Source organism: Mobula birostris, chromosome 1 (assembly GCF_030028105.1).
Source record: "Mobula birostris isolate sMobBir1 chromosome 1, sMobBir1.hap1, whole genome shotgun sequence".
In the NCBI taxonomy this organism is placed as follows: Eukaryota; Metazoa; Chordata; class Chondrichthyes; order Myliobatiformes; family Myliobatidae; genus Mobula; species Mobula birostris.
The window spans coordinates 221269916-221290205 of record NC_092370.1 but is presented as its reverse complement, the minus strand read 5'-3'; the positions used below and the strand labels follow the sequence as shown (position 1 = coordinate 221290205).

General features: G+C 40.6%; 1 protein-coding gene across 10 annotated transcripts in view; it reads left to right on the top strand.

Moving 5' to 3' along the window:
• The window catches only part of ttll5 (tubulin tyrosine ligase-like family, member 5), a 510221-nt gene that overhangs the window by 130557 nt on the left and 359374 nt on the right, over positions 1–20290 (top strand). For 9 of the 10 annotated variants that reach the window (XM_072271858.1, XM_072271833.1, XM_072271823.1 and 6 more), the window contains exons 10-13: positions 3408–3509; positions 5210–5301; positions 5900–6007; positions 13090–13191. In XM_072271858.1, the coding sequence (XP_072127959.1) occupies positions 3408–3509; positions 5210–5301; positions 5900–6007; positions 13090–13191 (404 nt within the window). The remainder of the gene's footprint in view (positions 1–3407; positions 3510–5209; positions 5302–5899; positions 6008–13089; positions 13192–20290) is intronic. The other variant, XM_072271849.1, reaches the window with a different exon arrangement.

Genomic DNA, 20290 nt, shown 5'->3' with positions numbered 1-20290 from the left:
TGGAATTCTCTTTAATCCTACTTGCCAAGGACTTTTCATGGCCCCTCCTAGCTTTCCTAATTCTCTGCTTGAGTACTTTTCTGGCTTCTTTATAAACCTCCAGGGTACTGTTTGATTCTAGCTTCCTGAGCTTTGTAGAGAAACATAGAAAACCTTCAGCACAATACAGGCCCTTTGGCCCACAAAGCTGTGCTGAACATCTCCTTACTTTAGAAATTACATCAGGTTACCCATAGCCCTCTATTTTTCTGAGCTCCATGTACCTGTCCAGGAGTCTTTTAAAAGACCCTATTGTACCCACTTCTACACCGTCGCCAGCAGCCCATTCCATGCACTCACCACTCTCTGCGTAAAAAAAAACTTACCCCTGACATCTCCTCTGTACCTACTTCCAAGCACCTTAAAACTGTACTCTCTCATGCTAGCCTCTGACTATCCACACAATCAATGCCTCTCATCATCTTATACACCTCTATCAGGTCACCTCTCATCCTCCATCGCTCCAAGGAAAAAAGGCCAAGTTCACTCAACCTATTCTCATAAGGCACGCTCCCCAATCCAGGCAACATCCTTGTAAATCTCCTCTGCATCCTTTTTATGGTGTCCACATCCTTCCTATAGTGAGGCGACCAGAACTGAGCACAGTACTCCAAGTGGTTTCTAACCAGGGTTCTATATCGCTGCAACATTACCTCTCGGCTCCTAAACTCAATTCCATGATTGATGAAGGCTAATACACCATATGCCTTCTTAACCACAGAGTCAACCTGCGCAGCTGCTTTGAGTATCCTATGGACTTGGACTCCAAGATCTCTCTGATCCTCCACACTACCAAGAGTCTTATCATCAATACTATATTCTGCCATCATATTTGACCTACCAAAATGAACCACCTCACACTTATCTGGGTTGAACTCCATCTGCCACTTCTCAACCCAGTTTTGCATCCTGTCAATGTCCCGCTGTAACCTGTGACAGCCCTCCACACTATTCACAACACCTCCAACCTTTGTATCATGAGCAAATTTACTAGCTTATCCCTCCACTACTTCATCCAGGTCTTTTATAAAAATCACGAAGAGTAGGGGTCCCAGAACAGATCCCTGAGGCACACCACTGGTGACCGTCCTCCATGCAGAATATGACCCGTTTACAACCACTTTTTGCCTTCTGTGGGCAAGCCAATTCTGGATCCACAAAGCAACGTCCCCTTGGATCCCATGCCTCCTTCCCTTCTCGATGAGCCTGGCAAGGGGTGCCTTAGCAAATGCCTCGCTGAAATCCATATACACTATATCTACTGCTCTTCCTTCATCAAAATGTGTTTAGTCACATCCTCAAAAAATTCAATCAGGCTCGTAAGGCACGACCTGCCTTTGACAAAGCCATGCTGACTATTCCTAATCATATTATACCTCTCCAAATGTTCATAAATCCTGCCTCTCAGGATCTTCTCCATCAACATACCAACCACTGAAGTAAGACTCACTAGTCTATGATTTCCTGGACTACCTTTACTCCCTTTTCTTGAATAAGGGAACAACATCTGCAACCCTCCAATCCTCCAGAACCTCTCCCATTTCCATTCATGATGCAAAGATCATCGCCAGTGGCACAGCATGCTCCTCCCTTGCCTCCCTCAGTAGCCTGGGGTACATCTCATCTGATCCCGGTGACTTATCCAACTTGATGCTTTCCAAAAGCTCCAGCACATCCTCTTTCTTAATAATCTACATGTTCAAGCTTTTCAGTCCGCTGTAAGTCATCCCTACAACCGCCAAGATCCTTTTCCGTAGTGAATACTGAAGCAAAGTATTCATTAAGTACCTCTGCTATCTCCTCCGGTTACATACACACTTTTCCACTGTCACACTTGATTGGTCCTATTCTCTCACGTCTTATCCTTTTGCTGTTCACATACTTACAGAATGCCTTGTGGTTTTCCTTAATCCTGTCCGCCAAGGCCTTTTCATGGTCCCTTCTGGCTCTCCTAATTTTTTTCTTAAGCTCCTTCCTGCCAGCCTTATAATCTTCCAGATCTCTATCATTACCTAGTTCTTTTTTAACCTTTTGTAAGCTTTTCTTTTCTCCTTGACTAGATTTACAACAGCCTTTGTACACTATGGTTCCTGTACCCTCCTATCCTTTCCCTATCTTATTGGAACGTACCTATGCAGAACTGCACGCAGAGATCCCCTGAACATTTGCCACATTTCTTCCGTACATTTCCCTTAGAATATCTGTTCCCGATATACTTTCCTTTTCCTTCTTGACTAAATTCATCACCTCCCTTGATATCTAAGGTTCTCTACCTTGCCATCCTTCTGACGGGAACCCCAGTTCTGTACTCTGTGTAGTTGGTCTTTAACCTCCTCCACGTCAGAGGATTCGCCCAAAAACAGCTGTTCCCGATTAACTCTCTCTACTTCCTACCTAATGCTCTCGTTAGATCCTTATCTATTGCTGTCTTAAAACTTAAGGAATTGTGGTCTCTTTCCCCTAACTGCTCACCCACTGATAGGTTGGTCACCTGGCCAGGCTCATTACCCAACACCAGAGGCAGTACAGCCCTTCCTGTTGGACTACCTACATATTGACTTAAGAAATTATCTTGGACACACATGTCAAATCATCTAAACCATTTGCACTAAGAAGGTCCCAGTTTATATTAGGGAAGTTGAAATCCCCATGACAACAACCTGACGAAGGGTCTCGGCCTGAAACGTCGACTGCACCTCTTCCTACAGATGCCACCTGGCCTGCTGCGTTCACCAGCAACTTTGATGTGTGTTGCTTGAATTTCCAGCATCTGCAGAATTCCTGTTGTTTGACAACAACCTTATTGTTTTTGCACCTTTATCTGCCTGCGTATCTGTTCCTCAATGTCCTGATAGCTATTGAATGAGAATTGGAGGGGGTGGGGCGGTTCTATAGTTCAGTCCTATCCAAGTGATTGCACCCTTCCTATGCTAGTTGTAGTTGATGGAACCCTCACATGTATGCCCTTAATTTTCTGCACACTGCTCTAATCCCACCACTACCCTCATTCCCACCACCCGAGGCAGAGCAGAAATAAGGCCCAACAAGTGAGGCACATCAATGGATGAGAATAAGCAGTCAAAGTTTTGGACCACGACCCTTCATCAGTCCAGATGAACTGCTCTCTTTAAGATTTCCTGGTCTGCTCTTCTCTTCCTGATTTTATTCGATGTTCATAAGGCATTTTATTTGTTTTAGGATTCTTTGTAATTTAATTTGGTAGTTGCTTTTTGCTTCCCCATGTTTTTACGCCGCCTTTTCATTGCATTGTATTTTTCTTATATTTACGGTAGAACTGAATGAGGGAAGCTGTTTCCAATGATCCAAAGTTTGGGAATATAACTGCAGTATCTACTCTCTATTTAAAGGTTTGCCACTGTGAAGTATGATCGTGGTACAAGGAACATCAAGAATCAGTACATGCATTTGACCAACTACAGTATCAACAAGAAAAGTCGTGACTATGTCAGGTGATGAATGACTGCCCTGGGAGTGGGTGACAGGAATGTGGTAGGCACTTTGGACAGCATGGACTGGCTGCAGCAAAGGACCTGTTTCTGTGCTGTGTTACTCCATGATCTTCCACTCTCTTTGGCTTCTTTTTCCACAGACAGACAAAAAAAGTTCCTTGGATAAATTATGATGGTATACACCAAAGCTGTGCTCAGTTATCCCACAGCATGCAGTCCTCGGTTCTCTGCATGGAGAAACTGTGGTTAAATAGAGTGCAAGTTGTCAGCAGTGATTCAGTGGGTAGGACACTCACTTGTAAATCAAAAAAATTATATTCATGATGTCAAATATGAAATCCAGGCTGATGGATTTTTCCCCAATGAGTGTGGTCCCATCTACTTTCTTGAATATTCCATGGGAAAATTTGGATAAAAGTTTGGAACTTCTGGTGCCCTGGTCATTGTACTAAACAACTCACAATAAATTATCTGATCATTATCATATTGCTTGGGATCCTGGGTTTATGTATGAAGAGTATTTGATGGCTCTGGGCCTGTACTCACCCATGTTTAGAAGAATGAGGAGGGATCTCATTGAAACCTGTTAAATATTGAAGTACCTATAAAGAATGGACGTGCGGGGCATGTTTCCAGTGGTGGGGTGGTTGGAATCTAGGACCAGAGGGAATAGTCTCAGAATACAAGGATGTCCCTGTAGAACAAAAATGAGCAAGAATTTCTTTAGCCAGAGAGTGTGAAATTGTGGAATTCATTAATTCATTACCACAGGTGGCAGTGGAGGCCAAGTCATTGAATATATTTAAAGTGGAGGTTAATAGATTTTTGATCAGTAAAAGCATCAAAGGTTACCTTTGTAGTAGATACTATTTCAGTACAAACTAGAGACGCAAGAGACTGGAGCTACTAGAACTGGAATGATGAAAAATTCTCTTCAACTGCCCATTTTCCTCCACAGGTGCAGCTTAACTTGCTGAGTTTTGTTTGTTGTATATAACTGTAACACCCTGGGAAAGGTTTCACTGTTAATGTAATGGTCTTTCTGTAGAAGTAGTGTTCGGGTTATAGTTAGAGATAATGGGTGTTTTGGAATGTGAGCCGTCCAATTAGGGGAGCGGGTATTTGTGTTGTGTGCCTGACACTGGTGTGAGCTGGAGTCCGGTGGGAAACGGAGAGAAAATGCTGGAAAGAACAGATTGTAGGATTCGACCTGGTGGGAGACTGTGTTGCAATGGAGCAAAGTGCCGAAGTTTACTGAGGATAGGTGAATATTACTTTGGGAAATGTTGAGCTCCAACTCATGTATATTTGACTGTTTAATTATAATGGGCCCTTTTTGTTTTTTTTCCTCCCTTTCTTTTCTTTACTAACCCTTTAGCTAAGATTTGTAAACATAATTCCTTTGATCATATGCAGTGTGTTGTCTGTTATTTCTTGGCACTGAATTGTAACAGGGTAGCAAATTACATAGCATCCACATAAACCGGGGCTTGGGGTGGGAAAGCCGTCTCAGTCGCACGAGTTTGGCAGGATGAGAATGTGTATTCCCTAGACTTAAACAGCAAAGGAAACCAGAGAGGTTTCATAAATACAAATTCTTTCGCGGTCCCTCCCGACTGAAATAGCAGTTAAAATTGGACTTGCCTTCCCTAGGACAGAGCACTGCACTAATCTTTCCATTCCTCTTCGATCTTTTTTAGCTGTGATGACCCGGAAGTGGAGGATTATGGGAACAAGTGGAGTATGAGTGCCATGCTGCGGTACCTGAAGCAAGAAGGAGTGGACACAGCCAGTGAGTGACATCTTGCTTTGTGGCTTGTAGCCCAGTTTCTTATTTATTTTATTTAGATAGACATCAGGGTAACAGACCTTTCGTGCACAATGAGCCCATGCTGCCCATTTACACCCATGTGACCCATTAACCTACTAACCCGTACATCTTTGGAATGTGGGAGGAAACCCATCGGTTGTGGAGAGAATATACTGTACAAACTCCTTACAGATAGCGCCAGGAATTGAACCCTGTCATTGGTACTGTAATAGCTAGCCGCCTAAAATTTATCACTTACTTAGTCACTTTGAAATCCTTGTCCCACTAGGACATCAAACCATTCAATGAAAGCTTCAGAGCTGCATCCAGGAATGGAAATCAATGAGAGTACTTCCCTGCGCATTGGCTGGCCCTATACTGAGGGTGTGCAGGCCTGTGCTGTTGCACCATAGCAGGGATCCGCCCTCAGGTGATGGGCAGTGAGAAGCAGTGCCTGAGTGGAGAGGTGGGTGGGTGCACAATGTTATGGGTTTTCCCAGTGATGGGGTTTGGTGGCCTAGAGCTGGTGTATGACTGTGGATAGTATTCAGTCCCATTGTTGTCTCTCTTCCCTCTGCAGCTTTGATGGCTCAAATTGAGGACCTCATCATCAAGGCACTCATCTCAGCTGAGTTCCACATTGCCTCTGCCACCAAAATGTTTGTGCCCCACAAAGCCAACTGCTTTGGTATGTATCATGTTTAATTGATTACTTTTACACATTTGCTCATGATAGCTAAAGGGGTGTTTCATCCCATTGAATGTATGCCAGCACTCAGCAGACCCATAAGTTTTATTCCCTTTCACATACCCACTCCCTTCTGATTCTCCTGATGCATCCAAATGAGGAGCCTGATCAATTAATCTAGCTGCTTAGTTTTATATGGGTGGAGATAGCATCCTTGGTAAATCTGCCTGGTCGCAGGGAGAATATACAAACTCCTGAGAGGGAGCATCAGAGCTCAGAGTAACTGTTTTTGGAACCGTGCAGCAGGCTGATTAGGTACCATGCCCTGTTCTACACATTGCATTCTTTGAAGCTTTTTTTGAATTTTTATTTGGATAAGGTATTTGCAAGTATTATACAAACCTTTTTTTACATGTATAACCTTTTCCATTTTTTTATATATGTATAGATCTATAATTATTTATACATTCACAATTACACATTGAGATGATATAAAAAGTAATTAAGCACTTAAATAGATAATTATGTGCAGTTGTAATTCCACTCTATTAGTCTAAGTATTGATAATGGTTGTGAAAAAATAGTAATAATAGTGGATTAATAATAATTTCCATGTTTCGCTTCTGGACCGTTTCTTTCTGGTCCAAAATATTGTATGTAACCCTATGTAACTTCCATCGTAGGTGTTTATATCTTAACTCGTTCATGTTTGCTCCTACCCACCAACATACTTATCCAATCCCTATGTACTTATTTACTTCATTTTATCATTTTTTTTCCTTTCCCAAATCTTTTCCTTTACTTGTGTTAATTCCCCGTTTTCCAAAAAAAAGAACAGTAAACATTCGAACCAAGGGTGCTTACTTTAACACTATTACTATGTTGATGAGGAAAGCTGTATAAACCATTAGGAGAGTCATCTAAAGTCTGCTCACTTTGGGGTTATGAATTCAATCCATTTATTCCAAATTTGATAAAATTTTTCTTTTTGAATTCTCAGAGAGTAAGTCATCTTTTCCATTTTAAATATTTCCAAAATAATTTCATGCGAATCTTCTAATGTAGGTGATACTGGATTTAGCCACTTTCTGGTGATTGATTTTTTACTTGCTGCTAAAAGGGCCTGCAGCAGCTTTATATCTTTCTTCTGTTCCAAAATTAATACATACCCCAAATAGAGAGTCTCAAAGTTCAGAGGTATCTAGGTCATAAATACCTTAACTAATGTTCTGTGAATACCTTTCCAATATAAACTTAATTTAGGGCAATCCCAAAAAATATGGAAGTGATTTGCCTCCTTTTAGCCACACCTTCTTTACCTTCTCTGGGGTCTTGAAGTATCTTATAATATTTTCCCAACAATGTTCTCTCCAAACCAAAGAGTTAGTTGAAGACCACTGAAAGCTGCATATTTTCCCCCAAGCCGCCTCTGGAAGTACCAACCCCGCTTCTTTCTCCCACTTCTCTTTAATATACAATGTGTTTTCATTTTTGGCATGAGAGAGGGCATTATATAATCAAGGAATTGATTTACGTGGTATTGACTGTAAGCCGAATTCAGAATCTTGAAAAATTCTAATTCTACTGTTGATAAATCTGTATATCTACCACTCTGGTTAACATAGTGTCGTACTTGAAGGTACCTAAAGAAGTCATTGTGTTCTAGGCCATGTTTGTCCTGCAGGGATTGAAAACTTTGTAATGATCTTTTATGTGTGAATGAGAGGTAGGTTGTAAGACTTTTCTTTATCCATAGTTCAAATCTTTTATCTCCTCTGCTGGGGAGGAATTCAGTATCATATGCACACCATCTGAAAAGTTTAACATGTTATTGATTCCACATGAGTTAGCCACCTTCTACCATACTTTTAATGTGAGATTTATCCCGCTATTTTTAAACTTTTCCAATTGGGCCATCAATCCTTTGTCCGCTATTGAGGCCTGTAGAGGAAAACTGTCAATCAATCCAAATTCTACTTCCTTCCATGGAGCCTTATATTCCCTATTACACCAATATAACAGAGGGGTTATCTGTGAAGCATAAAAATAATTTCTCAAGCAAGGAAGTGCCATACCTCCTCCTTCCTTCCCTAAGTGTAAGGTGTTAAATCGGATTCTAGGTTTCTTTCCTTGCCAGATAAAGCGGGAAATCCATTTGTCCCATTCCCTGAATTGATTATTGTCCACCTCCACAGGTAAAGTCTGGAAAAGATACAATAACCAAGGGAGAATATTCATTTTTATGGTATTTATCCTTCAATTTAAACTTAAAAAGGCGATAAGATTCCACCTATGCATATCTGCTTTTATCTCTGAAATTAATGGCCCATAATTTACCTGTGACAAGGTTGAAAGATCTTTTGGCAGGGTTATTCCTAAATATTTTAATGACTTAGCTTCTCACTTAAGATCATATGTATCCTGCAGTTTTTTGGATGTTGTATTATTTAGGAACGTAACCTGTGTTTTCCTTACATTAATTTTATAACCTGATATTTTCCTGAACTCGTCCAACTGTGTAAACAATCCTATAAATGATTTTTCTGGTTCGCTCAGATAGACTAAAATGTCATCTGTGAATAACGCCACTTTCTGTTCAATCCCTGCCACCTTGATACCATTTACAATTTCACTGTCTTATTATTTGAGAAAGAGGATCAATGTATAGTGCAAAAGGACAGGAGGAATTGGGCATCCCTGTCTAGTTCCTCTCTCTAAAATAAAGGAGTCAGAGAGGTCCCCATTTATCTTAATTGAAGCTGTAGGGCTGTCATATAAAGTCTGGATTACCTTAGTAAACTTCTCTTGAAAGCCGAATTTTCCTAACACTCTGTATAGGAATAGCCAACTAACTGAATCAGAAGCTTTCTCAACGTCTAATCCCACTACCATTGTCTCTGTCCCGTTCTTAGTAACCTGTTCTAGTATGTGTAAAGTTCTCCTTATGTTGTCCTGAGTTTGTCTTTGTAGAATAAATCCAGTCTTGTCTAAGTGAATGAGGCCAGGTAGAAGCTTTCCAATCTGCACGCTAATATAGATGTAAATAATTTGTAATCCAAATTAAGAACGCTGACTGGCAGGTAATTACCACATTCTAGTTTATCTTTACCCTCTTTAGGAATAACTGAAATAATTGCTTATCTCCAGGAAGGTGGAATTTCGCCTCTCTGTAAGATCCAATTAAAGATGTTAAGTAATAATGGGGCTAACTGTGACTTCAGCGATTTGTACCATTCTGAGGTAAACCCATCAGAACCTGAAGACTTTCCGGCCTTTAACCTAGAGATCGCTGCGTTCAGTTCTTTGGCAGTTACCGGTTCTAATAGGCATTCATTTTGTAAATCTGTGAACTTGGGTAGATCTAAAGAATTCAGGAAAGTGTCTATATAGGGCTCATTGGAAGCCCGGAGTTGAGAGTACAGCTCTCGATAATATGTTTCAAAACTCTCTTGAATTTTCCCTATTGTACTCTCCACAAGCTTTGTTTTTGGATTCTTTATTTTATGAATTGTATTGTTTGCTTGTTGCTTACGTAATTTATATGCTAATAATCTAGCTGATTTACCTCCTACTCCATAATTCTTCTGTCGCAGGTAAAGAAAATTTCTTTGAGTTTCCAATGTATAAATATCATCAATTTCACTTTGCAATTTCTTAATTTCCTATTTTAAATTAGAGTTAATTTTGTTGCTATCTACAACTTGAAGTTGTTTTAATTTTCCTTGAAGGTCTGCTAATTTTTGTGCATTGATTTTTTTCATGTGAGTGGTAATGGAAATAATTTTTCCTCTCAGTACAGCTTTCAATGTATTCCATAAAATCACTGTAGCGTAGGTTTTTGTCCCTTTGTCGTAAAAGTCTCTTAGCCGAGCTGGATACGGGGTCTGGAATCTGATGTTGTTTACCTTCAGGACCCTCCGTGTCTCCGCGTATTCCTTCCGTCTGGCAAGGGTCCCCGGTGCGTAATCATGGTCAAAGCTGATTTTACAGTTGCTCCACATGAAACCTTTCTTTTGCCATGCCTGTTTAACGATTTCCTTCGTTCTGTAACTGAGAAATCTGATTAGAATTGGTCTGGGCTGGGCGTCTGCTGGGGGCTGTGGTGCCAACGCGCGGTGGGCCCTTTATACCTGTGGGTCTTTTGCGTCCGGTATATCAAGGTTTTCTGTATGCAGCTTCTCCACGAAGGGAATCACCAATCCCTGTCCTTCCTGAAACATCTAAAGCCTGGCACTTGAAGTAACCATTCCTGGCCCTGAGCCATCCAAGTCTCTGTAAAGGCCATAACATCATAGCTCCGGTCACTCAGTTTTTGAGGACGGCATGCCGTAGGCAGATTTACAACTGTGCCATAGTCTCTCCATTTCTTGATGATTGATTTAACTACTCCAAGGGATATTCAGTGACTTGGAAATTTTCTTATACCCATCTCCTGACTTGTGCTTTTCAATAATATTTTTGTGGAGTTGCTTGGAGTGTTCTTTTGTCTTCATGGTGTAGTTTTTGCTAGGATACTGACTCAACAGCAGTTGAATCTTCCAGATACAGGCATATTTTTACTACAATCAATTGAAACACCTTGACTGCACACAGGTGATTTCCATTTAACTAATTGGTTGGTTGTTCGTCTATCGTTGCCGTCGATGAGGACCTCAACACCATTATGATGGTGTTGAGACTAGCGCGTGAGTTGGATTTAAGTGAGGGAGAGTTGCGCAGCGTCAGCCTCACTCTCTCTTCCCAATTTCCATCTGGATCCAGTGGCAAGACAGAGTCTAGACGGCTGGAGATGGGACTAGGTGCAGTGGATGACCAGGACATCTTCTGTGTCTTGTCCTGCTCTACACGTTCCACGACGCTTGCAGAGACCGCCTTCTTGACCGCTGGACCTTCCATTGGTCTCGTCCGCTCAATCCGCCAGAGTCTGTCTTCACATGCTGGGATAGACAACTCCCTATCACACCGAGTGTTTGAGACCCGTCGGCTACCCTCACCTGGTTTAACTGGCTTGTCGAAGCCATTGCCCAGGGTGTGGCCGCTGTCGCATGCAAACAGCTACGGGGAGCCACAGGTGAGAGCTGAGTGCCAGGTGGGGACCAAAGGTGGACTAACCGCCCTGAAAAGGATGCGACATGTTCCCCCACCAGAGGTGCTACCCCTCCCTGACACCCCATACACCCCAAGAAGTTACTAATTACGCAACTTCTAAAACCTGTTGGTTGCACCAGTGATGATTTGGTGTGTCATATTAAAGGGGGTGAATACTTATGCAATCAATTATTTTTGTGTTTTATATTTGTAATTAATTTAGATCACTTTGTAGAATTTTGTTTTCACTTAGAGACGAAAGAGTTTTTCTGTTGATCAGTATCAAAAAAAGCCAAATTAAATCCCCTGTGATTCAGTGTTGTAAAACAATGAAACATGAAAACTTACAAGTGAAGGAGGTTGTGAATTTTTTTTTAGGCATTGTATAGAGAAAGGTTGAATAGGTGAGGATTTTTTCCCCCAGAACTTAGAAGAATGAGGGGAGATTTGATAGAGGTATGCAAAATTATGAAGGGTAAAGATAGGGTAAATGCAAGCAGTCTTTTCCTACTGAGTTTGGGTGAGACTAGAACTAGAGGTCATGGGTTAAGGGTGAAATGTGAAATGTTTAAGGGGAACATGAGGGGGAGCTCCTTCACTCGGAGGGTGGTGAGAGTGTGGAACGAGCTGCCGGCAGAAGTGGTGGATGCAGGTTCGATTTCAACATTGAAGTGAAATTTGGATAGGTACATGGATGAGAGGGGTATGGTGGGCTGTGGTCTGGATGCAAGTCAGTAGCACTAGGCAGATTAATAGTTTGACGTGGTCTGTTTCTGTGCTGCAGTGTTCTATGACTTTAACATGGAACATTACACTACAGTACAGGCCTTTCCAGTCCTGGGTATGACTCTAAACTGCAACCAGTGTTGAGGCTCTGATTGGGGACTTTCAGAGCTTTGGGGAAAGTGGAGTTACCCCTTAGTCATTCATTGCTCCCAGGGCGGCTCTGACCCGGAACGGTAGCACCTGCAAGGGTTCCTGCTCAGGATACGAGTGAAGGCCAACGGCAGATCCGGCAGGTTCAGTATCTGAACTTATGACAGAGAAGGTGTATGAGCTACGACCTCAAATGTCAACAGCTATAGTATAGGCGGATGAACATTTGGGAAGAGAAATGACGATTTCTTTAGTTCGCTCAACAGTAGGCAATAGCAAAACACCGTTGCAATTTGCTAAGAAAACCATGGTCAAACTCACAAAGTGTATAACATAACAACAGCGTCAAGAGGATCTTCAAGACAACTCTGAAGATGTTTCGCTCGGTAGGGTTGATTCTGGCCAGCAGGGGATCCCCGACCGTCATCAAGCTACTAGTCATAAATTTAAAGTAACATGAAAGGAAATTATTGCCACTTGGAATGTAAGAACCCTATATCAAGCAGGAAGATTGGACAATATGATAAATGTCTATAGTTTATTACTATAAACCAAAGATTTAGAAACTCAGTGACTCAATGCAAAATATATCCAGGTGCAGAGTGTAATAGTGACCATAACCCAGTAGTATGTCATGTAAAAGTAAAACTTAAAAAACTAAAGAAGCAAATACCTGAACAATCCCTTGACTACTTGCAATTAATTAAAGAAGAAAACTTAAGACAACAATTTACAATTGAAGTAAGGAATAGACTTCAAAGTCTAGAAATAGGATCTGTTGAAGATGATAGCAATCATGTAGAAATGAAATTTAACTCTCTGAAGGATGCCTTGGTAGAATCAGCAAAGTCAGTGATTCCTAGAGAAGAAAAAAGCACAAAGAATAAATGGATGACAGATGAAATCAAAAATCTAATGGAAGGAAGGAGACGGAAGAAAGCAAATCCTATAGAATAGAAGTCCTTAGATAAAAAAAGTTAAAAGCTTATGTCAAAAAGCCAAAGAAGAATGGTTAAACCAGGAATGTGAGCAAATAGGAAGAATCCCTATTACTGAACCAAAAAGGTTACATCAACAAATCTAGAATATCACTGGTAAAAGGCTCCTCTGTTCTTCAGGTGGATGTTTGAAAGCAAAGGACGGTACCATTATCGTGGAAAAAGATGAGATTATGAACAGATGGACTGAGTATATTCAGGAATTGTTTGAAGACGATCGAGGTAAAAAATCAGAAATTAAGAGAAACATTGAAAGTCCAAGTATTTTAAAATCTGAAGTTCATAATGCAATAAATAAGATGAAGAAAGGAAAGGCAGCAGGCCCTGATGAATTAGTAACAGAACAAATTATTGCCCTTGAAGATTATGGAATTGAAAAACTTACTGATTTAATCAATAACATTTATGAGACTGGAATAATACCAGAAGAGATGAAAAAATTCAGTATTTATCACTCTTCCTAAGAAAGCTGGAGCAATAGAATGTGAATTACATAGGACCGTAAGTTTAATGAGTCATATCACCAAGATACTTCTAAGAATTTTGATGACAAGAGCTAAAAGTAAGATACAAGCTGAAAAAGGCAAAGAACAATGTGGTTTTGTGAAAGACAAAGGTAAAAGAAACGCAATATTGGTGTTAAGGATACTATCAGAACGAGCTATTCAAGTGCAAAAAGATTTATTTGTTTGTTTTATCGACTACACAAAAGCATTTGATAAAGTGAAGCACAATAGGTTATTTGAAATATTACAGAAAACTCCAGATCTAGATTCGAAAGACCTCTGCCTAATCAGAAATCTGTACTGGGAACAAACTGCCGCTGTAAGAATAGATGGAGAAGTGAGTCAGTTTACGAAAATCAAGAGAGGCATTGGACAAGGGTGAGTTTTCTCCCCTGATTTATTTTATATGTACAGTGAAACAATATTACAAAAAATAAGAGACATCTTGGGAATCAAAGTTGGTGGTGAAAACATCAATAATTTCAGATATGCAGATGATACTGTATTAATTGCAAGTATGGAGGAAGAACAAAACTTAATTGATATAATTGTTGAAGAGAGTGCAAAAATAGGTCTATCTATCAATTGCAAAAAGACAGAATGTATGGTGATATCCAAAAAGAAGGAGAATCCTTGGGGAAGACATAAAACAAGTAAAGAACTTTTGCTACTTTAGAAGCTGGATGCCATAAGATGGCAGGTGTGACTTGGACATCAAAAGAAGAATAGGGATGGCAAAAGACACCTTTACGAGAATGAAGAGTATACTGACTAATACTAAACTAGGCATGACAACTTGCCTCAGAGTACTGAAATGTTATGTTTATCCAGTTATGTTATATGGCCCAGTATGTTGGATGATATCCAGTTACATGAGGAAACGAATTGTAACAGCAGAGATGTGGTTTTTGAGGAGGATGCAAAGAATATCATGGACAAAAGGAATATCTAATGACGGTGTCATGAACAGAGCAAATACGAAAGGAGAAATACTGTATGAGATCATAAAAAGGCAATGTAACTTCATTGGACATGTGATTAGGAAAGAGGAGTTAGAATGCACAGTAGTTATGGGAAGGATTGAAGGGAAGAAAGCAAGAGGAAGACAAAGACAAATGATGATGGAGACAACAGCCAGAGAATTGGAAATGAATACCAATGAATTGATCCACTTGACCCGAAACAGGAGTGTGTTGGCCATGGCAGTCAAAGCTCAAACTGGGCATGGCACCTGATGTTGATGATGATGTCAGGCCTTTCAGTTCACAATATTGTACTAACCTTGTAACCTACTCTATGATTAATGTAACCCATCCCTTGCACATAGTAGCCCTCCATTTTGTTATTATCCATGTGCCTATCTAAGTTTCTTAAATACCCCTAACCTTCCTGGCAGCATGTTGCATGCACCCACTGCTCTTTGCGTAAAAAAAAATACTTTCCACTGATTTCTCACCTCTACTTTCCTCCAGTCATCTTAAAATGTTGCCCAAATGTTGCCCATTTGTATCAGCCATTTCTGTCCTGGGATAAAGTCTCTTACTGTCCACTGTATCATCTTGTACACTTTTATCTCTCATCACCTCTCATCCTCCTTCATTGTAAAGAGAAAATTCCTAGTTTGCTCAACTTTGCCTCATAACACATGCCCACTAGTCCAGGTAGCATCCTGGTAACTCTCCTCTGCACCCTCTCTAAAGCTTCCACATTCTTCCTATAATGAGGTGACCAGAACTGAACTTAATACTCCAAGTGTGGTCTATTTTGCGGCTCTTGAACTCAATTTCCACCCCCCACTGCAACTAATTAAGACCAACAGACCATATGTTTTCTTAACTACCTTATCAACTTTCACAGCAAAATTTAGAAATAAAAGCAGAATCATGTTTAATATACGGGCATATGTTGTGAAATTTGTTGTTTTGTGGCATCAGTACATTACAATACATAATAAAACATTTTAAATTGCGATAAGAAACATATTTTGAAATATATTTTAAAAAGTTAAATTAAATAAGTACGTTTGTAGTTCAAAATGGGAGCAAAAAAAGGAAAAAAAAATTGATGTAGTGTTAATGGGTTGGTTCATTGTTTATTCAGAAATCTGATGGCAGAGGGTAAGAAATTGTTCCTAAAACGTTGAGTGTGTGTCTTCAGGATCCAGTAACACCTCCTTGATGGTTGCAGTGAGAAAAAGGCATGTCATGGGAGATGGGGATTCTTAATGATGCATGCTGCCTTTTTGAGGCATTGTTCCTTGAAGATGTCCTTGATTCTGGGGAGCCTTGTACCCATGATGGAGCTGGCTGAGGTTGTGGACCCCGAGATCCCTCTGTTCCTCCACACTGCTAAGAATCCTGCCATTAACCCTGTATTCTGCCTTCAAATTTGTCCATGTTGTAACTTGTAAGAATAAGAAAAACGTGATTAATTGGAGGCATATTTGCTTATTCAGTTTGGATGAGCCATCCAATTAATCCCACTTACATATAACATAGAAGTGTACTGCACAGGAACAAGCCCTTCTGTGCCAACCATGATACACTTTAAATTGGTAAGTTAGTTTATTGTGGTCACGTGTACCGAGGTACAGTGGAAAAACTTGTCTGGGAATTGATTTATTATTGTCACATGTAATGAAGTACAGTAAAAAAGCTTGTCTTGCATGATCAAATTATCACATAGTACATTGAGAAAGAACAAGGTAAAATCGTAACAATATAAAAACTACAGAGAAGGTGCAGTCCAGGTAGACAATATGTTGGAAGTTTATAATGAGGTAGATTGTGAGGTCAAGAATTCATCTTATTATACTAGAGTCCTATAACAGTAGGGTAGAAACTGTCCTTGAGCTGGTGGTATGCGCTTGCAGGCTTTTGTACCTTTTGCGAGAGGGGAGAAGAGAGGATGTCTGAGGTGGATGGGGTCTTTGATTATTGTGGCTGCTTTGGGAAGGCAGTGAGAAGTATACGCAGGTTCTTTGGAGGGGAGACTGTCAATCTGAACTAATTTCTGCTGCCTGCACATGGTCTATATCCCACCTGTTTATGTTTCATGCTTTGTCTCCAGATTCCTGCAGATTTTCTCTCTCTGATCCCTCTAAGTTGAAAAGTTCTCTACTGAGGACCTCATTCTCTAATGTTGTAAAGGGAAGGGAACTTGCGGTCCTTGCCTGTGTGATTCTTTTCATATGAGTTTGACTCTAGATAACAGTCCTTGTGTGTTTGCTGGTCATTCTTTTCAAGTTGCAGCTTAGCTGGTGATTCTTGGCCTCACCACCCATCCACCCTCTGGATCTCCACACCCCCCCCCACCTCTTTTCTACTGTTCGATTTATTGGAAAATTAGTTATGATGGACAGCATTTTCAAATGCAGAGAGTCATGCATAGTTAAATGCCCTGAGTGGAAATGGAGGGTAGTTTGGGTTTGGGGTGGTTGAGGATATACAGCATTAAGTTGAGTCTATGCAGAAATTGTGGTTCCTGTCTTGTGGCAGAATTCGGAATAGATTCCAGCACTTGGTTGCCCCGACACTCCCAACTCAACTGCACTTCTGGGAAGGGTGGCTGAAGCAGTCTCATCATGTCTTCTCTAGTTAAAGGAATGACTGTTTACAGGCAATATGTGTCTGTGGTATGGTGGTCTGACTAGTGTAGTGCAAAGAGGGTACTGATTGCTCAATGAGGTAGGGCCTGTGCACTGCAGAGGCCAAGAAATCCTTTACAATTTCACCCCAGTCACAGGGTTAAACACTGGCAGCTGGGTTGGGGAGCAAGGTCCTGTCAGTACCTGTGTGGTGTAGTGCATTCATTTATGTTCTATCTCACTCCAGGGAATTGAGGCATATGGGTTTAAAATATAGTGTACAACATTACAGTACAGTATATGCTTTTCAGCCCATGATGTTGTGACAACCTTTTAACCTACTGTAAGATCAATCTAACCCTTCCCTCCTATATAGTTCTTCATTTTTCTTTCATCCATGTGCCTATCTAAGAGTTTCTTAATTGTCGCTAATGTATCAGCTTCTGCCAACATCCATGGTAGGGTGTTCCACTCACTCACCATTCTCTGTCTAAAAAGAACTTACCTCTGACATCCCCCCTGTAGTTTCTGCCAGTTATCTTAAAATGATGTCCCCTCAGTGCAGAAAAAGTGGCACTGAGATTAAAGATTAACTGTTGACCCGGTTGTGTGGGAGAAAATGTGCAAAGGGCTGAATGGCCTGCTCCAGCTTCTATTTCTTGTTTTCTTAAGAGTGTGATTGAACATGCATTAGCATTTCCCTACGAGTGTGTGCATGCCATCTTTAGAGGAACTAGAGTAATCGCAAGGACCGGGGAAAGATGAAGCCAAGTTTAGTGGCATGGGACAGAATTCTGTTTTCTTCAAGAACACACTGCACAGCATTTTGCAAAGGAAAAATCTAATAAAAGTAAAAATAAATAAACACGAGGAATGAAAACCTCTGTCATGTGCTGGTTGGGAGCCAAGCATCAGATGGTTTGCTTTGAATGCGAGGCTTCAAATTAACTTGCCTCATATGGAGACAAGCTGACCCACTTATTAAAGACTTAACTAACAACCTCTGGCAGGAGGCATTTCTCAGCTCACTGTGAAGCTTGCTTTTTTTGCTGATTCGAGACTCCCTGTGTCCGCCTTCACCACCACCCCCGCCCCCCGCTCCCTCAGTGAAAACTAAACCTGGCCCAGGGATTTCTCTCCATTTTCTTTAAGCTGTTGCTTCATTTTATAAATTATTTGTGGATTTCATTTTTAAGTATGTCTGTATTTTATTTTTAAGTATGTCTTTATTTTATTTTTCATATTTTGTATATAATTTGTTTTTGTCTATTGCAGTCCAAGTACGGGCTGTACCCTTTTACCTCCCACTGCTGCCACCAACCTTTGCGCCATCCACTGTCATTATGAAACAGAGCATTCGATCTTTTCTGTTGCTTGTGGCATTGCTTTTCTCACTCCCTTGCTCAATTGTAGCTGTAAGTTGTTTAGCCATTCATTTCTCGTTTTGGCTCTTATCAGAAGTATTGTTAACCCTAAAATCGAATGGATTGGCCTCATCAATTGCTAGATAGCTAGCACCAAATATTAAAAGTATGCTGATTCACAGTTACACAGAGATTCTGCAGATGCTGGAAATCCAGAGCAACCTACATAAAATGTTGGAGGAACTCAGCAAGTCAGGTAGCATCTATAGAGGAGAATAAACAGTCGACATTTCAAGCCAGACCCTTCATCAGGACTGGAAAGGAAAGGAGCAGAAACCAGAAACAGAAGGTGGTGGAGGTGAAGTTACAAGCTGGCAGGTGGTAGATGAGATAAGGTGAGAAGGAAGGGATTCAGAGTTACAAAGTACAGAAGCAGACTCTTTGACCCAACTGGCCCATGCCAACCAAGCTGCCCATCGTCCCATTTGTCTGTCTGACCTATATCACTCTAAGTCTTTCCTTTCCATGTTCCTATCCAAATGTCTTAAAATTATTTTAATGTATCTGCTTCAATAAAATTTAAACAGAAAATGCAGTAAACACTCAGCAAGTCAGGCAGCATCTCTGGAAAGAGAAGTGGAGAAAGAAATAGTGTCCATGTCTCAGATTGAAGATACTGCATCAGAACTGGAAAGAGCAGAAATGCAGGTTGGAAATTGCAGAGAAGATAGTGAAAGGGGTGGATAGGGCTAAGGGAACATTCGTGACAGGATGAAGTCTAAGTTACAAATTTCCTCCAGTCAATGGATCATGTTGTCAGTTAAAAGTGATACCACAAAGAAGCAATATGTTGCAAAATGCAGAGTAGTCAGTCTGTGCTAATGAATAGAGCCATAGAGAGTCAAAGGGCAATGCAGCACAGTTACAGATCCTTCAGCCTAACCAGTCAATGCTGACCACATTGTCTACCCAGGTATTCCCGATTTCTTCCCTCAACCTGCCTTACTACAGGGCAGCATTGATTCAATACACCTTTTCCTCATAATACATCCTTTGGCTGGGCAGCACTCCCTCAGTTCTGCCCTCTGACAAAGGGACATCCCTGGTCAACCCTTTTCTCATTCATTTTCTCTTTCATGTACTTTCTAATTTTTGTATGATGTATTTTCAGATTGTGATGTGTTTGTTGCCCGCCCTTAATCTGAATTTGAGAAGGTAACGTTGACCCACTTTGCTGTGGTTCAGTAGTCCTTGTGCTGATGATGAGCATATAGTACTGTTTCAGGTAGGGAGTTTCTGTATCTAGACCAAGTGACAGAGGGAATAGATTACTTCCCTATTTATCCTCTGCAGCAAGTTTAGCTGCCAATGCCCACGACTTGAATGGTGAGTGCCCCCTCCCTACCAAGAGGAGATATTTTCAGCAAGGGAATTAGTTTAAACATAGTTCATTTATTTTTAGTGATACATCTTTAAATTTAGATAAAATATTAAAACACATTTAAAGCTCAAAGGTTTTCTATCTCATAAAAGGCTTCCAAATTCCAAAATGATTTCTAAAACACGAAGGATTTTGAAAACACAGGTACAATTCCTATAAGCTAAAAAGACATACCAATGAGTTGTAGACAATCAAGTCGTCCATCGCAGAAATTGAAGGCAGAGGAATTAACCCCATCTTTCTGTCATTCTTCTTAATGTTCCTTGATCATTCGTAACAAACCCAACTGCTCTCTTACACTTATACTGTTTTTCTGCCACTTGGGTAACTTCACACACATGATATTTTTTCAGATACCTTTTCACACAGATGGTCGAAACGTTTCTGAGTACAGAGTTCTCAAACATCAAAAATTCATGCTGTG